Below are 19683 nucleotides of genomic sequence, written 5' to 3'. Positions count from 1 at the left end.
GCAGACTTTAGGTTACATGATACCATTTATATATGTTCACTGTTTCATGCCAAAAAAGAGAGAAAAACCAGTACTTGCTTTTTATACCACTTTATTCCAACCTGAGCACCTCAATATAAAACTAAACACTGGTGAACTGTTTTCCTAATTTTGAATTACTGTAAATGTACAAGTTCTGCTAGCAGTTCAACACTTAAATAGATTAAATCATCTCTGACACATGGTAGATTTCATATAATGAAAATACCTAAAACAATTAGTGCAATATACTGAACTGATCAAAATAAAATGAACTTTGGAAAACAAGGCTGCAAGATCGTTACTAACATATCCAATACTTATGTTCAAAATTACTGGTACATTGTTTATTATGGTTCTAGCCAGGTAGGAACAATTGAAACCCCTTCCTTTCAAAGGGGAGAGAAGGAAAAAATTAGCTGTTTTAGTAACTGTACATTTTGTATACTTTTAAGCAACTCTTAAATATTACAGAAAAGTAATAAACATATATGGAGACTACAATGCAGTACCCTATTTACAGTACAGCTGAAGATCGAATTTAAAATAATCGTTTGAATGTACATAATTGTTAGTGCATTGACTATATTTATGTCCAAAGGGCACAAAAGCCCCCTCCCTACTCCCAAACAACAAAAAGCTATGCAATGGCCAGCAGTGATTAATCAGAAATGAGACACCTAGTTTATTTCATTCTTGTTGAACTTACATGTTTGAAGGGAACACTATCCTTCAAGATGCATTTTATCAGTTTTCATATTCCTAAAACAAGATGGTGTTGACTCTTCTTTTAAACCCCATTTAAAAAAGTAATAGGACTAGCTATAATTTAGATGCCACTTATGTTCATTTCTTCCCCTGGAGATGTGGGATTGTTTCCTTGTGGCTAATCTGTTAAAATGTGGAATGTATACTTTAAATAAGGATATTAAGAGAAATTACAGGCTGCCTGAACATGGTAGCTAAGCATAAATATCTTTAGAACCTCCTTCCAAGGAAAGAATTTTTTTTGAAAAGCCCAAATGAGTAAGTTCCAAATCTTTTTCACAGAACTGGCTAGTTAACTGCGGGTTCAGTCATTTGTTTATATCCCTGGTGAAGAGAAATGAGTCCCACTAACCTTCCAAGAAAACAAGCGTACACATAGCTCTCATTTTCCCCTTCCACTGCTGAAACATTAGTCAGAGGGTCACATGCATGTTGTTAAAAATTAAGTTCAAAACACTTAAAATAATTCTGTATTAGAAACTTGACTATTGTAAGTCTCTTCTTTTTGGAAGTCATACTGGGCTGGTTAAATGCTCCAATTCCGCTGTTATTAACAATTAGGAAGCAGAAGAACATTCCAGTTAGTTTAAACTGGAGTTTAGTTACTACAGCACTGACTCCTGGTTGGCTGCGTGGGTTCAGTAAGGTCTACTCCTCTTCCTCTGGCAGAATTCGCTCCTGGATTCTGTGGTTCGTTCTTTGGCAACTTTTTAGCTGAGAGATAAATTACCAAAATAAACAACGGTTTTAATTCTTTATATAGATTCACTTAACAATACCAGAAAAGCTGTACTTTAAAGAAAATCTAAGTTACTAAAGACAATGTTTATAATCAAGAAGCTCAGCTTCTACCCATCACTGTTCTCTGGACTGCCACAAACTTTTTGGAACACGTAAGGATATAAACAAATACCATCACCCCAGTAGAACTTGTCCTCTATTGTGCAAATTATTACCCCAAATCATGATAGATCGTATCTCCTATTTCTTCCTCACTTATAGACTTTACCCTTCAAACATCTATCATTTTCCTCTCTTGTGGCTGATTAAGAACCCTAATCTGATTCATCAATAGCTCTGCCTGATATACATGGACTTGGTCCTGAAGGCGCTATCTCAAAAAAACATTTCCCAATTTTGAGGCAGATAAGCATGGCTTGCCACATCTGGACAAAGCCCCACAGCTGGTACTTATGGCTTTAGCTTTGCTAAGTTCTGTGGAGCTTAACAGCTGTTCTCTGGAGTGTGGTTCCCACCGATTAGAAAATGTACCTGCTAGATGTAGTTTGCTTGGATCCCAAAGATCCTTAATGTGTTGGGATTCATTAAACATCAACTATTTCTAAGAGCACAGATTGTAAGAGTGGCTAGATACACTACCTTCTATCAGCTTTGGGGACAGACCACTGTGGTAAAACTCTAGCTTTACCTTAGCCTTGAGGTTACACAAAAGCTGAACATGCTCTACTTCAAAATCTATATGCCTAGTTGTGTTCTGGATCTTTCACCCTTTCTTTGTTGTAATATTCCTTGACAGCACTAATCACCTTTAGAATCCTAGATGCTGGGCTGGGCATTGGATCTGGGAGCCAGGAGCACTGAAGTTTGGGAAGAAAAGCATTCCCCTGGGCCACTTCTCTAGGAATGGCTCTAGGGATGGTAGTGTAAATAGTAATAAAATGGTCCATTTCCAGTCAAATGCATTTACAAACAAACCCCTGCTAGGACAAAGAGTAGGCTAATATTACAAACTTTATTATAATTAATACCAAATTAGGTTTTGGAAAAAGTGATCACTTCTCCCCTTTAGCATACCTCTGCAAGGGCTTTTTGTAATCAGATCTGAGTGAAATTAGGAGGCTGAAAGAAATAAACTGCAACGAGGAATCTTTAACTTGTACTGGTTAATTTTTATTGTGTGATGATGAACTAAAACATAATCTGTTTTGTATATAGATAAATTGCAGTTTACCAATCTGACCCTGAATTGATTAGGACTGTGAGAAGCTAAAACTCCTGAATCAAGGAAGATGTGCAATGAAAAAAGCCACTGAACACCTTATCAAATTAAAAGCAGATGATAAATTTACTACAGACTGTCCCACTAAATAAGTGTACTCTACTTGGGAAGTCATCACAAGTGCAATTATGAGTTCACTGTGTGATTTATTTAAGTTACTAATGGAGAGGCCACAATTCAATTTACACTTGGGAGTATCTTTCAACTCTAATTTTAGAAAAGTAAATGAAAGCTCTAATACATAGGCTACTTTCTGACTGAAAAAAATAACCTTATTAGTTAACTTGGAATAAAAGGTACAAATTAAATAAAGCTCATCTGGTGGAGTCTTAATAGCATTAGAAAGGTTTAAAGTTCAGCGTGATTTGAGGGACCTATTATCTCCTTGTTTCCTGTTATTAACTTTTCAGATGTGGTTTTGGGTGTGATCTGTTCTATTTATTAAAAAAATAAAAAAGTATATATTGTCACATAATCCTTCACAACTACGCTAGTATTTCCCTAAGAAACTGCAAGCCTGAGTTTCTCAGAAAATATTTTATAGAGTAAACAGGCAAGTTTTTCCCTAAATGAAGCCATCATTAAACTCTCTTATCTAGTGAAAGATAGTAAGGCAGTACTTGCAGCTCTTATTGGGTTTTCTCTAGCCTCTAAATCAGCTGTTAACTGGTTAATTTGTATGACTTCAATATAAAAGAAAATTTCTTATTTGGGACCAAGGATGTGGACACCCCAGTTAATTATCACTACTGTATAATAAATAAAGATGTTATGGGATGAGATGAGCACTTGGCACATGAACAGTGTGGAGGCAGCAGACTGTGAGAGCCACCAAAGTAGACCCCTCCCATCGAATCTGCACCTGAAAACTACTAGGAGGAGGCTAGAGTCAATAAAAAATACCTTAATTGTTGTTATAAAGAAAAGGAGGCTTCAACTTCATTACCTATAATCAACAAGTATGCAACAGCAATCATTATTAGTTAAAAGTACTTAGAGGAAAGGTAAAAGCACAGTGTAGGATCAAATGACCATCCAGGCAATAGAAAGCTTGGATATTGTTTTGCTTTCCCTTGTTCTCTCTGTGCCTCAGTGCTTTGAAACTTTCTCCATTACAATATTTGTGTCAAAACAATTTGTCAAATCTGTATGTACAATGTACTTGTCTATGTTATATCTGTCAGTAATCAATGATTTAAAAAGAACTTGAAAAATAAAAAGTGTTCTGTTCAAGGCAAAGGAAAGATGAAAATAGATACTGATCAGCGAGAAGGAAATCTCATCATGCCTATATGTTGCACTGAAAAACATTACTAAATTTATTTTCCTTTTATATGAACTATAATCTAATAGAAATACCCATTTATCCAAAATTTTCAGTGAAATCTTTAGAAAATCTATCTGCTTGAACTATCAGCTCAAAATTCAGGCTTTCAACTCACCTGGAAGAAACGTAACTAAACTGAAAGCACTGCAGCCTAATGGGTAATAATTTTTTCAAATTTAACATTATGCTTAACAAAGTAATGCTTCATGGAAGAAATCTAGGATAGTAGTATAATCACTAAAAACAAAACAAAAATTCCAAGAATTAAAAAAAGAAGACAGTCAAGCCAAATATGTCCCCAGTGTAACTTGTTCTACCTATATTTACTCTTTGCAAAAAAGTTAATCTTACCTATTGCCATGAATATTTCATTTACATTCATTGATGTTTTAGCTGATGTCTCCATAAATAATAAACTGTTGTCATCTGCATAGGACTGTGCTTCCTGTTTACAGAACAAAAAATGAGATATATCCTTTGCACATACTATTACTGCCTTATTTTTGTTATAGAAAAGAGGCTTCCTTAATTACTACTCCAACTTGATCACCTCTAACCAATAACTGTGTAAAAAGCAATTATTTATAGTTGAAAGTAAAACAAAGGTAAGAGTACTGCATAGTTCATAACTTCCCTTTTGCCTTAACCTCTTGCACCATCCCATCCTGCTTCATCTGGTCTCACATTAAATCTGCTTTCAGATGACGAGTTTGGGGGAGGGGGTGACTATCCTAAATATAAAACTCTTTTTGATCTCTATGGCAATCTTACTTATTATTTGCCAAGAAGACAAAGGGAGACCAAATATTTAACACTGGCTTCAACTACTAAATGATACCCTTGTATTTAATTCTGAATGGCTTCTACAAGTAACACTTTGACTATGTCATGAATCATTCCTTTGAAAATTCTATTACTACTTTACATTGTCATGCTTTACAGTTTACATGTACTGCCTTTGATCCTCAGAGGTGTTGTGAAGAACAACCAATTATCTTTCCAATTTGATAAAGAAAAAAAATGAAGTTCCTTTGAAATGTTATGTGACAGGGCCACTTCTGACTATAATGTAAGTGTGCTATCTGCCTCTCTATGCTGAGGAGGTAACGATCTTAGAAAGAGTAACAGATGATACTATTCCTCACATGGTTGTTACCAGAATTAAATGAAACCACATGTGCAGATGCTCAGTTTACTACCTAAGAAATATTAGTGCCCTTTCTCCTAGTACGTGTATTCCATCACCAAAAAAGAAAATTATCCCATCACTGATACTATACACATAATGGTCACAAGCAAACTTCTCTGGTAGAGAAGCTGAAAAGCAAGAGGATGGGAAGTTTTAAAATGTCTAACTACAGATATCTGCTTTCTTTTAAATGATAGTACCTTATCTGGCAGCTGGGAACATTCTTAAAGTCTATATTAGACAGCATACAAATGGATTTTTTTAAGCTTTTATTTTTGAAGGCCCTTTTAAGAACCACCACATAGGTGTATGTATATATGTGGGTATGCATGTGTGTTGCTACATATAAGTAGATAAATAAAAGGTCAGGCAGGACACTAAAGTACATGTGGGGTTGGAGGGATGAGGGTAGGAGGCAATCACCTTTTGTTTTACATATTTCCAAACTGTGAACAATTACTTCTTCTATAATTGTTTAGGTCAACAAAATCTCTGAATCAATTTATATATTACAATTAAATATATTTAAAAATTCAGGTTTAGCATGAGATTTTACTGCACAGTACACCACATTTGTCTAAGAATTTTCTATCATTTGCATGGTTTAAAAAAGTGTGGATACAGAAGAAAAATATGCACCTACAACTCAAAAGATAAATTCAACATACCTGGAAGTCGACAGCTCTTTTATTTGCGAGGTCAGCCTTGTTTCCTGATAAAGCTATTACAATGTTAGGACTGGCTTGCCTCTGAAGTTCTTTAACCCAGTTTTTGGCTCTGGCAAAGGACTCCTGGGAAACAAAGAAACAGCTGCTTGGCACAGGCTCAAAAAATGGTTAGGGAGTTGTCTTTGTGAGAGGAGGCTTTAAAGACTGTCCAATGTAACTCTTGGAAAGAAATTCTTAGGACTATTGTATTATTTGAGACACTTTCATCTTATTTTTTAAAATCAGCTTTTCTATCTCATAAAAGCTCTGGCAGAAATGTCATGCTTGGCTGACAAACAAGACTAAAAAAAAAAAATCTTTTCTGCAATTGAAATTCTGAATACCAAGGACGGATACTAAAGTTTCACCGTAGAGTGCATTTCTACTTACCTCGTTTGTGATGTCGTATACAACTATGGCCGCTTGTGCTCCTCTGTAGTACATTGGTGCTAGGCTATGGTATCTTTCTTGACCAGCTGTATCCCATATTTCAAACTTTACTGTTGTGTCATCGAGACACACAGTTTGGGTTAGAAAAGCAGCTGAAAGAAGAAAATGACTGCAATAAGTTTATCATTTTCTTCCTAATATTTTAATACCATAGAAAACACCTGGAAACCTGATATACTGCATACCCACAATTAACAGTGGCTTTAGATACCTGCAAGATCTATGCTTCAAAGCTAGATAAATATATGCTTACATACAAAACCTTCGTAGTAAAATCACAGATTGAAAGTGTTCCCTACATTCTTAAAAACTGTGCTGTAACATTAAGTTTTAAAAAGTTCTTAAATTGTTTTACAAATTGTGTATTTAAAAACTTTAAATCTAAAATGATTTAAGAAATATATATATTGATACTCTTGAAAAAAATGGGAGGTGGGTCTGCATACCTATAACTACCATCTATAGTGACAATAGCATACCACTTACGCCATTCCCCCGGGTTTTACTGGCATACTCTGGGAACTCAAGGCCCAGCTCACTATCACTAAATCAATATATTTTTTATATTATTCCATCAAAACATTGAGACGGCAATTTATTTAATTAATTAATTTATTTATTTATTTATTTATTTTTTGGGGGGTACACCAGGTTCAATCAACTGTTTTTATACACATATCCCCGTATTCCCTCCCTTCCTTGACGCCCCCCCCTCGAGTCCCCCCCACCCTCCCTGCCCCAGTCCTCTAAGGCATCTTCCGTCCTCGGAGACTGCAATTTTTTAATTGTTACTACCTCAACCTAGACTTCATTTGTTTAATAGAGATTAAATATTAACTCCTAGCTTTCATTCCTTGATTTGTACTTTTTCATCTATTCTTTTCTCAGATTTTAGTTTTAATAAGCAAGTAGCATTTTATAATATTTCTGCTTTGAAAATTAAGAGATTGCTGTCACAGCTTGCAAAGAATTACTGTATCACTTATTTTCTCAATTACTTTCTGAGAACAATATGAAGTAAATGTCTATTATAAATATTCTCTTAGCTCTAGGAATAAACATCAGGAAAGACACCACATGGATATTTCTGAAAAATAAGAAATTAACTTTTAGAGGTAAAATATAATCAAGTGAATTGAACTTTAAAATATAACTATTAGAGTAAGTTTCTAGTTACTGCACCAAAGATCAACAAGACCTATACACAGCCATTTTCCCCAGCATGCTGGCCAACTTGGGTAGGCACACCTTACAGTGCCTTTCCTTCACTAACTTTGGTAGTTAAACCCTGCTGCTCTATAACGCATCATCAGTTGGTACGCTCCTTCCTTTTTCTTTCAGCTCAAGGTGTATTCAACTCCTCTGAAACTGGCACAGAATTAAGTTATAAAGTTTTCAAAGACTCTGTCTTCCCATGCAAGAGAATTTATGATCCAATCCTGTAAATTGTAGCAGTTTATGTAGAGATGTCAATCTTAGGAGATTTACCAGTTACTACCAATGTGCTGAACAAGCCAAGTCTAATTTGATTCACGTATTTTATGTAAGACATAACATTTATTTTTCGTGGTATTTTTATTAGGTCAACTGACTGCTGTGCTGGCTTTAGTATCAACAAATCATAATCTTCTCAATTTTGTAACCATCATGATTTGAAATTTCTTTATTTTGAGCTAAATTCTATTAACAGTTCTGTGAATTCTCACAAGTGGCTAGTCATATTTAAAATAAACTCCAAACTTCTTTTCACCATACAAAATTAGCAAAAATATCCACTTAAAAAAATCCTGCATTTATGATAAAGGATACCAAGAATGTACGATGTCACTTTTTCACAGTCATGAAAAGTTCTCACGCAGAATCAGTATTTTTTTTCAGAATCAGTATTTTTAAACGCTTAAATTAAGCCCTATGACAGCACTCCTTTTTCAACAAAAGGGGATAAAAGGTAAGGAACAGATCACAAAATATCCCTTTCTCAAGTACAGTTTGATGCAACTTGAAAAAAACTGGATTATAATTTGCATTTAGACTTTGTTTTCTCTGCTCCATAACCACAAAGTACACTGGTAGCAAAAAGGTTCATTTACACTTCCATAAATCCATCTAGGCTTAGAGAAAGAACTATTTCCCTAAGTAATCATGATGCCTTAAATTATGCATGTACAAAAGTGACAAAATACAGGAAAAGAAATTCCAACCAATACACTAAAAGTGTAATGGCTCATGACCAAGTAGAGACTCTTTCAGAAATACAAAGCTATTACACCAGTAGGCTAAAAAAGAAAAATCATGTTTTATTTACATAAATTACAAAAGGGCATCTCAGTCAATATTTATTCCTAATATACACACACAGTATTCTTCCTTAAAATTTATCAAGTGTCCACTTCATCCTTAAGCCTGAAACCTGCATTTTGCACAAAGCTCTTAGGCAATCTCTCTAAACCCAGAAACCAGAAGAGCATGTCCACCATCACGATTATGTAATACCACTTCAGATATTCTTACAATAATTAAAGTAATAAATTATTGGAAAGAGACATTATTTGGAAGAGGCCAGAAGACTGAAATGAAACTCCAAAGCCATCATCTAAAATAAAGCAGATAGTAAATTCTTTAAAATGGCTGGAACAGATCAAAGAAACAGCCTTACAATACACAGGCAGTAAGCAGATCTCAGTGTTATGCTGGCAGGAGACTGCATCCCCATCAAATTAACAAAGAACAAGAACAATCAATTCACTCCTCAACTATTCTCAGAAGCCATCCTTCATTACATCCTTTTAGCAAGTCCTACCTTTGTGCTCTGAGTTCCCTGTGCAAGAACATGTTTCACACTTTCTATAATCACTGGTTTACATTATCTTTATCTTCTAGACTGGGAGTTCCTTAAGAAACTAGCTATTCTTGTCCATATCCAGTATCTAATATAATATAAATTTCAGTTCATATAATGTTCAGAAAGTTTGCTGAAGTTCATAAAAGATATGTACAACTATCTGGGTGCTATTTTGACTAGACAGAATTCCCAAATGGGAAAAAACAGGTATTTCAAAAAGCTTCTCTCTATACAAGTTATTATGTAACCAACGCAATCTCAAAGTACCAACAAGAGCTTTTTTTTCTTTTTTTTTTCTTTTTGCCATTTTTTAAGCTTTTTAATCTTGGGCAAGTAACATAATCTCCCTGAGCCAAATTCCATTCCCCCTCAAGTAGGATTAATATCTCCCTTTTAGAGTTAGTGTAATAATTACATGAGATAAAACTACAAAATTACTTTGAAACTTAAGATTGATATATAAATATAACAAAAAATATGGAACGCTTCACGAATTTGCGTGTCATCCTTGCGCAGGGGCCATGCTAATCTTCTCTGTATCGTTCCAATTTTAGTATATGTGCTGTCGAAGCGAGCACCCAACAAGAGCTTTTTAACTAAATAACACCACGCTGTTAATGTGATATGATAAAAAAAAAAAAGAGCATAATTTGGGGCGAGAAAAACACCAATATTAGAGGCCAGCGGAATGAGTTTTAGGGTACAATCAAAAACTCATCAGAACTATTTAAAAGTGCTGTAGTGCCACAAGTGCAGAAATATTATGGGAATAGGATAACCCAGTATGATAAACACATACAGCAAGACCATCAAGATTTCTCAAAGTTCTCAAGTTTTTAGATCCTACCAAAGTATTTAACTTCCTCCATAAAAATCAGTGAAGTATAGCTGACATCTTCAAATCCTTAGTGCTTCTAAAAGTACATTACTAGTCTTTACAGTTGTAAAAATAGATTCTAGCACTCAAAATAAAAACTATTACATGAATACTGTAGCAACATTAACCAACCACCAACTTACCTGAATTTGCAAAACCACTTTAATTTATCCAAAACGTCTATTTTCTGGCTAAGAACCATCACTTTCTTAGACCTTTTCATTTTCTCTTCACTTCCATCACCAGCACTAGCAGTTGGTTTTCTTTTCGGGCCCATATTTCACAAAGAAACAGCTTTTATCACTTCGAGAGTTACTGTGTACGCGACGACAAGTAGAGAAAAACAAAGCTGCGTTGAGATGCGGGTGCTGGCCTGTCTAACAGGCTCCCTCTTTGAGCTTACACAATCAGTTCCTATTTGCAAGCTTGGCAGCAAGCAAGTAACGCTTCAGCCTCAACAAAACCACAAATTACTGAATGATAATATCAGAACTTGGGGTCAGCTAAGAGTAGGTGAAACTGTAAATCTTAAATCTGCAAATACCAAAAGCCTATAATGTGTAAGACCTTGATAAATAATAAACAAGGAGACAGTGATACACTTGGGCAAGGGAAAGAACATCCAAATCAATAACATTAACCACAGCTTAACAACTCATTAAAAAACGATTAATACCTGAAATGATTCTACATGAACTAAACAGAAGGACAAAAAAGGAAAAACCAAGGAATCAATAACACCCCAACCTTAAACTTATTATTTTATCAAATTTGATAGGAAAGAATTATTTTATTAGAACTAACCAAAAATCCCGTAAGACTATCAGGTTTGATTATGTAAAAATTAAAGACTTTAGGTTTGTAAACATGTATCATATACTCAAAACACAGAGGCACAAACATTCAGAAAAATTCTACAGTGGATGTTATGAGATTAATTTTTAATGTGTAGAAAGCTCATATAAATCTTAGGAAAACCCCAAAAGCCTCAAAGATAAATGTGTAAGAAAATTCACAAAAGGCATATAACACAGAAAAAAATTAACACTAGTAGTAATCAACAAAATCATCCTCACAGCAAAAATAGTTAAATATTATCCCTTAACTTAGCAAAATTAAAAAATGAAAATAAAACAGTGTAGCAAAATCTCATGCTCTGCTAGAGATACTGTGTAACTGTTTTGAAATAATTTTGCCACCATGTGGCAAAGCCATGAAAACTCTATTTGTTAGCCTAATATCTCATGAATCTAAAAGATGACATGGAGCAGGAGGGTAGGGAGAACACATCTTTAAGTTCAAAGTATTTTTGTATTTAACAATAAGAACCTAATGCATAAATGAAAAGGCACTGATGGCTTGGTTAAGTATTAAGAGGCAATTAAATTTAAAATACTTCTAAAATGACCTCTTAATTGCCAAAAATACATATATATAAATATTTATATATTTATATATATATAAATTCCATGACTGAATGTTCTCCCTTACATAAAACTTTCACAGAAGTGGTGGATTTGATGCCCTATTAAAATTGAAAGGATATAGTTCTTAGAGAGGGGAAGAGCCTTGTTCAAGACCTCAGATGCAGATCAGGGGCTTGTGATCATAAAATCCAAGTTAAAGGCTGTTTGGAAGTAATGTGTAGGGGAAGCAAAGGTTTTTAGAGCCAAGTAATTCAATGGTTGAGTCTGATGGATCAGGATCAAATTTCAGGGAGAAAGATGGCAGAAACTGACCAAGTGGCATCAAGAACCAGGCATCAAAGTTACCCATGAAGGTAGAAATTGGTTTGCTGGGAAAAGGAGTATCAATGGCAGCAGTATTGTATCATAATATAATGAATTTTATCAGACAGATAAGCACTGACTTCAGATAATAAAATGGTACACAGACATATGGATGGCCTAAAAGCCAACAACAGGACTTCCCTAGTGGTGCAGTGGTTAAGAACCCGCCTGCCAATGCAGGGGACATTCAACCCCTGGGCTGCGAAGATCCCACATGCTACAGAGCAATTAAGCCCATGTGCCACAACTACTTAAGCCTGCGTGCCTAGAGCCTGTGCTCTGCAACAAGAGAAGACACTGCAGTGAGAAGCCTGTGCACCACAACGAAGAGTAGCCCCTGCTCGCCACAACTGGGAGGCGAAGGGGGGGGGGGGAAGGCCAACAACAGCCAAAATAAAAGCTGAGGTCATTTTTATTTTCAATTAAAATTCTATGTGAGTATAGGAGAGACTACTCAGTAGATCTATGGCAGCAAAGAAGATGAAGACCATGTATTTGTATTTACGGAATAGTTACAGTTCAACCAATGCAAGGGGGGAGATAAGAAAGGGGATAAAAATAGATTGGGGCAGAGAGGAAAACATACACAGTGATTAAACTCAAAGGAAAACACTCCAAAAGCCTGGCAACAAGGTAAAAATCTTACTATGTAGATCATAAATAAAAAAGATGCCAATATTCCCAAAAGTAAACCTATCTTATTAGATGAGCTATATAAATACTTATCATATTGCACTCATTCTTAAAAACCAGTAAGCATCTGATAAGGACTGATATCCAGAATATACACAGAACTCCTAGAACTTAGCAACACAAAAACCCAAACTACCCGATTAAAAAAGTGGACAAAAGACTTTAATAAACATTTCTCCAAAGATATACAAATGGCTGGGAATTCCCTGGTGGTCCAGTGGTTAAGACTTGGCACTTTCACTGCTGAGGCCCAGGTTCAATCCCTGGTCAGGGAACTAAGATCCCACAAGCCAAGTAGCATGGCAAAAAAAAAAAAAAACAAACAAAACACACACACACACACACACACACACACAGCCAAAAAGCACATGAAAAAACGCTCAACATCACTAATTATTAGGAAAATGCAAATCAATACCACAATGAGATACAACTTCATACTCGTTAGAACAGCTATTATCAAAACAGAAAACGAGTTCACAGGATGTGGAGAAATTGAAACCCTTGTGCACTGATGGTGGGAGTGCAAAATGGTACAGTCAATGTGGAAAATGGGATAGAAATTCTTCAAAAATATTAAACATACAATAACCATATGACGCAGCAATTCCACTTCCAGATATATGCCCAAATGATGTGACAGGTATCTGTACGTCAATGTTCACAGCAGCATTATTCACAATAGCCAAAAGGTGGAAGAGACCCAGGAGTCATCAAAGGTTGAATGAATAAGCAAAATGTCACACACACAAATATTATTCTGCCTTAAAAAGGAAGAAAATTTTGACATGTTTACAAGATGGATGAACCCTGATGACACAATGAGTGAAAAAAGCCAGCCATAAAAGGACACCATCAGGGACTTCCCTGGTGGCACAGTGGTTAAGAATCTGCCTACCAAAGCAGGGGACACAGGTTCAATCCTTGGTCCAGGAAGATGCCACGCGCCATGGAGTAACTAAGCCCGTGTGCCACAACTACTGAGCCTGTGCTCTACAGCCCGTGAGCCACAACTAACTAAAGTCTGTGTGCCTAGAGCCCATGCTCTGCAACAGGAGAAGCCCAAGTACCACAACAAATAGTAGCCCCACTCTCCACAACTAGAGAAAGCCCGCATGCAGCAATGAAGACCCAACGCATTCTAAATAAATAAAATTTTAAAAATTCCCTTTTAAAAAAGACACTATCATGGGCTTCCTAGGTGGCGCAGTGGTTAAGAATCCGCCTGCCAATGCAGAGGACATGGGTTCGATCCCTGCTCCAGGAAGATCCCACATGCCACGGAGCAACTAAGCCCGTGTGCCAAAAAAAAAAAAAGAATAAAAGACACTATCAAATTAATTTCTCTTATATGAGTGAGGTTCCTAGAGTAGTCAAATTCAGAGACAGAAAGTAGGATATTTGCCACCACTGCGGGTGGAGAGTGGGGAAATAGGGAGTTATTGTTTAATGGGCAGGGTTTCAGCTGGGGAAGTTGAAAAAGTTCTGAAGATGGACATGATGTCTGAACAACAATGCAAATATACCTAATACCACAGAACTGTACACTTAAAATGGTTAAAATTGTAAAATTTTTATTATACATATTTTACCACAACAAAAATCATTTAAGCGACATCTAAAGATGTGTTGCCAAATGAATACAATCTTGGAAAATATTAATGATACATAAGGAAGAGTCTGCATGAAGTCACGCAAAATGAGTAAAGAATAATAGTTTTCCCCCAGCATCGTCTAGGAGGAAGATATACTTTTAAAAAGACTAATTCATGTAATTTTTTTCAGAAATAATATAAGAGTAACAGAAGTCAATGTGTTTTTATTTTACTATCATAGCTTGACAGTTACTCTTAAAGGACACCCAACTCTTCTAAGGGAATCTACTAGCCAGGACATAAGCTAGTCACATGTCACCAGCTGAACATTATCATACTAGTATTTCTGATAGTACATTAATGCATATTGTTTAAAAATTAGTCGTAGGAGTTTGAACTTGGTTAGTATTAAGTTAGTACCCCAAATCCAATCACCCTAGAATGAATTGATCAAACCAATACTTGAACCTTCAAGGCTGACAGTCTGGTTACCACACTAAGGGCACAATCCTTAAAGTCTTTACTTACCAGATTGGATTTATATACCAATAATCTTCCAAATTCTAAACTGGGAAGCTGAATGAAGGCACATATTACAAAGAGGAAAGATGAAGAAACGGGAGAAAGGGGAGAGTTTGTTATAAGCTTTTAACTAGTATCAGACAAATGGTCCCCAACAACATCAAGATAAAAAGTTAATGAAATTAACTTAGCTTTAAGGGATATATGTCTATGAAAGGCATTTTACTTATGGACAAAAGATACTTCACTTAATAGTTTAAATAGTACCTTAAAAAATTCATATAATGTGCACGGAAAGATGACTTTTGGTTCTGCATATAAGGAACTTAGAAGTCAGTCACCACTCCATCCTGACAAATGAAAAGCTAAACAAACTAAAAAATCAATAGTTGTGCTTAGATTGGAAAAAAGGAGTGAAGTCACAGAGCAATCTGTTGCCCCCCAAATTGGAGAGATAAGACAGGTGGATACAGAAAACCACATCTGAGAGCAGAGACCTCAGGAAACCAGTGCTGATATAGGAAACTGTAATTGACAAATTGCTGGAGGTTAGATATGGACAAATCTGAGTTAAAAACTCCAGGGGAATCCAGCAGCCAATGGAGCGGAGGGGGGCACCACACTTTTGTGAGTTTTACATTCAGGAACTTGATCAGGTTCTCACAATAAATATCAGAGAAAAATCCTCTCCTATTTCTGGCAAGGCCAGGTGAAAAGGAACCATTTTGAAATAAACCAGACTACCCCATGTTCTTAACAAATCCTGTATCCACAAGAAACTAGTTAGTCTGAGCATAACCTGTTGCAGTATTACCAGACTCTTAACTGACCTGGGGGAAGAAATATCCAACTCAAACCAGTTCTATCCTTCCATGTGGGAGAAGGAAAAATCTCTAATTCCAGCCCATTCTAGACATTCTGTCTCACCTAAGGGCGGCGTGGGTAGGGGTGGGAACGCAATGACACAACAACTGATGACGATTTGTGAGGTTCACTGTTTAGACACACAGGCTCACTAAAAGACAGACCTAATCATAGAACTATAGAATGGTTCCCCATCCCCCACAACTCTTTACTAAAGGCCTATTTACAGTAGCTGCTTTTACCCAGTATATCATATCCAGCTAGCAAGAAAACCCGCAAGGCATACTAAAAGCCAAAAAACAGTCTGAAGAGGCAGAGCAAGCATCAGAAACCAGACATGGCAGAAATGCTGGAATTATCAGACTGGAAATTTAAAACAACTAGGATTAATGTGCCAAGGACCCGAATGGTAAAGACAGAACACAAGAATAGATGCTCAATGTCAGCAGAGAAATGGAAAAAGAACACCCTAAAATTGCCAGAAGTCAAAACCACTGTAACAGAAACAATGCCTCTGATGCGTTTATTAGATGACTGGACGTGGCTGAGGAAAGAACCTCAGACCTTGAGGTCTTATCAATAGAAACCTCCAAAACTGAAATATAAAGAGAATAAAGACAGAAAAACACAGAACAGAATATCCAAGGACTACGGGACAACTACAAAAGGTGTACTATACTCATACTTGGAATATCAGAAGAAGAAGAAAGGAATAGAATATGTGAAGCAATAAAGATTGAGAATCTCCCCAAAATAATGTCAGACACCAAATTACAGACCCAGAAAGCGCAGAGAACACCAAGAAATAGAAATGCTGAAAATTCTACACCCAGGCATATCATTTTCAAACTAAAGAAAATAAAAGATAATGTTCAGGATAGTGTCCTGCCTATTCTGCAAAGGAGGCTTCTTTCCCTTCTTCTTAGTGATATCCCTTCTCCATTTGGTTCAAGAACCTAGCACTTAATACTTCCCAAGCCTCAAGGAAATCTACCAGACTTTTAAAACATTATTGGCCTTGAAAGTGACTCTTCTAATGCTTAGCAATAAGCCTATCCACTAAGTGAGCTTAAAATACAAGTTCTAATATCTGAGTATTTTATAAGAATGAAAAAGGGCAAGCCAAAGAAGGGAAAAGAGACAGAGAAGACTAACTCCCAGAGTAATAGTTACAGAAACCTGTAATCCCAGAATATAATTATCTATGCCAAGTAAGACCCAAAGAAATTGGTATCTCTAAGGGAAGAAAAAAGTGATGAAAAGACTGGAATCCTTTTGATCCCATAATCATTAAATAAAACTACTCTGGTTCAGTAACCACATCTAGAAATTGATCTCACAGAAATAAGTCCAGAGGAGAAAAAATTCCAAGAATACACCCACCACCTAAAACAGCAAACAAAAATACAAATTAAATGTCTAACAATGGGGTATGGTTAAAAAACATTACCTGTTACTAAAATAAACATGAATTCAATACAGAGATATTGAGTATTACCATTAATAGATGAACAGTATGACTATTACAACTGAGTCTATATAAAAATATCTTGAAGTTATAAACAGTTCACAGATAATGCACACACAATGGGCTCTAAAAATATGAAATGATGTTTGACCTCGCCTCTATTATGGGGAAAATGTACATCAAAAAATGTAGAGATCAATGTATATAAGCATGGCAAAGATCTACAAGTATGACACTACCTTAAGTTAGTAAAATAGGGTAAAGGCACTTTGTGCATTGCTGGTTGGAGGGCAGTGTGGGAAAATGTATCAGAATTACAAAAGTATATAACCTCTGACATAGCAGTCAACTCTGAGGAAGTTATGTTACAGAAATACTTGGAATACGTGAGAAATGACTATGAATTAAATTATTTACTGCAGCACTGTTAACATCTCAAAATATAAAACAATGTGCAAATCTGCAGCTAGAACTGATAAAACATACTGATATGATCCACTCTAAAGAATACTGATACAATCAAGAAAAATGAGGATGCTCTTCATAAAATGATACAAAAAAATCAGATTATATTTTCCAAGATGGCCACAAGATTTCACACACATTCTTGTTACACGACACTGACATTCTTTCCTCAAATCTGTATAAGCCTGTGATACGAACACAGATGACACTATGTGAACTTCTGCGGGGAGGTCATAAAAAGCTACCCAGTGACTTCCCTGGTGGCACAGTGGTTAAGACTCCACCTGCCAAAGCAGGGGACATGGGTTTGATCCCTGGTCAGGGAAGATCCCACATGCCGTGAAGCAACTAAGCCTGTGCACCACTACTACTGAGCCTGTGCTCTAGAGCCCGCTTGCCACAACTATTTAGCCCACATGCTGCAACTACTGAAGCCCATGTACCTAGAGCCCGTGATTTGCAACAAGAGAAGCCACCATACTGAGAATAGCCAGAATGAGCTGCCAGATATTTGAGATGATTCTAGCCCCAGCACTGACTGCCTCCCATGGATGGCATCAGAAAATCACCTAAACCCCTCTCAACCCCCAGAACCAAAAGAGATAAGTTTTAAATGACTAAGCTTTGGAGTAATTTGTTGCTGAGCAGTAGATAACTGGAACAGTATTGAAGTGAAAAAATAAGTATATTAAAGTAGGTCTGATATGTTTCAAATTGCATAAAAAGGAGAAAATACAGATTTGAATATAACAGTAACTTTGCAAGGACAAAGTTAACACTATCTCTGGGAAAAAGAATTAAGTGGGGGACTTCCCTGGTGGCGCAGTGGTTAAGAATCCGCCTGCCAATGCAGGGGATATGGGTTCGAGCCCTGTCCGGGAAGATTCCACTTGCCTTGGAGCATCTAAGCCCATGCGCCGCAACTCCTGAGGCTGTGTGCCGCAACTACTGAAGCCCACGTGCCGCCTAGAACCTGTGTTCCGCAACAAGGGAAGCCACTGCAATGAGAAGCCTGGGCATCGCAATGAAGAATAGCCCTTGCATGCTGCAACTAGAGAAAGCCTGCACACAGCAACAAAGACCCAACATACCCAAATAAATAAGTTTATAGTAATAAAAAAAGAAGAACTAAGTGGGTAGAAGACAAGAGACTTTTCAATGTCAACTATTTGAATTCTGACTCACAAGAACAAGTTAATGAAATAATAAAAATGTGATATGTGTGGATGGCATAAAAATGAACACAGTGGTGCTCACTTTGGAACATGAGTGATCTGACTTATTTACAAATACTTTCACATTATTTTCCTTATATCAAATTGAGGGACTTCCCTGGTGGTCCAGTGATTAAGAATCTGCCTTCCAATGCAGGCGACGCGGGTTTGATCCCTGGTCGGGGAGCTGGAACTAAGATCCAACGTGCCGCAGGGCAACTAAGCCTGAATGCCACAACTACAGAGCTCATGCCACAACTACAGAGCTCACACAACAACTACAGCGTTCACATGCTCTGAAGCCCGCGCGCCGCAACGAAAGATCCCGTGTGCTGCAACTAAGACCTGACACAGCCAAAAATAAATAAATATTAAAAAAAAAAATAATTCGATATATAAGGGCATCTGTATCTGTCAAGTACCACACATTTTATAACAGAATGCTTATGTCATGCATATCCTGACCCTAAACTTTATCAATTCCAGAGTACAGGTGGCACTGAAGAAAGATCTGTCTTTAATCCCAGCTGTCACTGACATGCAAACCCTCAAGCAAATCACTTTTGTTGCCTCAGTTTCCTTATCTATAAAATTAGTATTTCCTCATATAGCCATGGTAAGGTCCAGATGACACTGAGAATACTGTACAAGTTCTATGACTGCATCATGTAACATGTAACTAACTTAAAAATTACCTTACAAGCTACCCTAAAATTATCCTGTATTCCCTTGAAGTCAACATTTTTCTAAAATTTACAAATTACTTATGAATACAATCGATGAGAAAGTTAGAATTCTCTAAGTTCAAGCTCCCTAATATTAAAGTACCCTGTGTCCAAGATACATTCATATTACACCTCAAACAGAATTGATA

At 36.4% G+C, this 19683-nt stretch overlaps 1 protein-coding gene and 2 non-coding genes across 5 annotated transcripts in view; 1 reads left to right on the top strand and 2 right to left on the bottom strand.

Moving 5' to 3' along the window:
• Positions 1-54: 54 nt before the first annotated feature.
• The window catches only part of RAB5A (RAB5A, member RAS oncogene family), a 30205-nt gene continuing 10576 nt past the window's right edge, over positions 55-19683 (bottom strand). Inside the window, exons 3-7 of one of the 3 annotated variants that reach the window (XM_057738888.1) lie at positions 6420-6571; positions 5991-6113; positions 4485-4578; positions 2334-2436; positions 1372-1500 (exon numbers count right to left, since the gene is read on the bottom strand). In XM_057738888.1, the coding sequence (XP_057594871.1) occupies positions 2336-2436; positions 4485-4578; positions 5991-6113; positions 6420-6571 (470 nt within the window). In that variant the 3' untranslated portion in view covers positions 1372-1500; positions 2334-2335. Of the gene's footprint in view, positions 1501-2333; positions 2437-3709; positions 3753-4484; positions 4579-5990; positions 6114-6419; positions 6572-19683 lie in introns of all 3 variants that reach the window. The other 2 variants (XM_057738889.1, XM_057738887.1) reach the window with 2 other exon arrangements.
• LOC130856260 (U6 spliceosomal RNA) lies at positions 9793-9899 on the bottom strand. Its single transcript, XR_009054538.1, has one exon. It is a non-coding gene; the product is annotated as a U6 spliceosomal RNA (small nuclear RNA).
• On the top strand, positions 12885-12956 carry TRNAE-UUC (transfer RNA glutamic acid (anticodon UUC)). Its single transcript has one exon. It is a non-coding gene; the product is annotated as a tRNA-Glu (tRNA).

Source organism: Hippopotamus amphibius, chromosome 6 (genome assembly GCF_030028045.1).
Source record: "Hippopotamus amphibius kiboko isolate mHipAmp2 chromosome 6, mHipAmp2.hap2, whole genome shotgun sequence".
In the NCBI taxonomy this organism is placed as follows: domain Eukaryota; kingdom Metazoa; phylum Chordata; class Mammalia; order Artiodactyla; family Hippopotamidae; genus Hippopotamus; species Hippopotamus amphibius.
The sequence above is the reverse complement of the archived record's forward strand: the minus strand, read 5'-3'. Positions and strand labels throughout refer to the sequence as shown.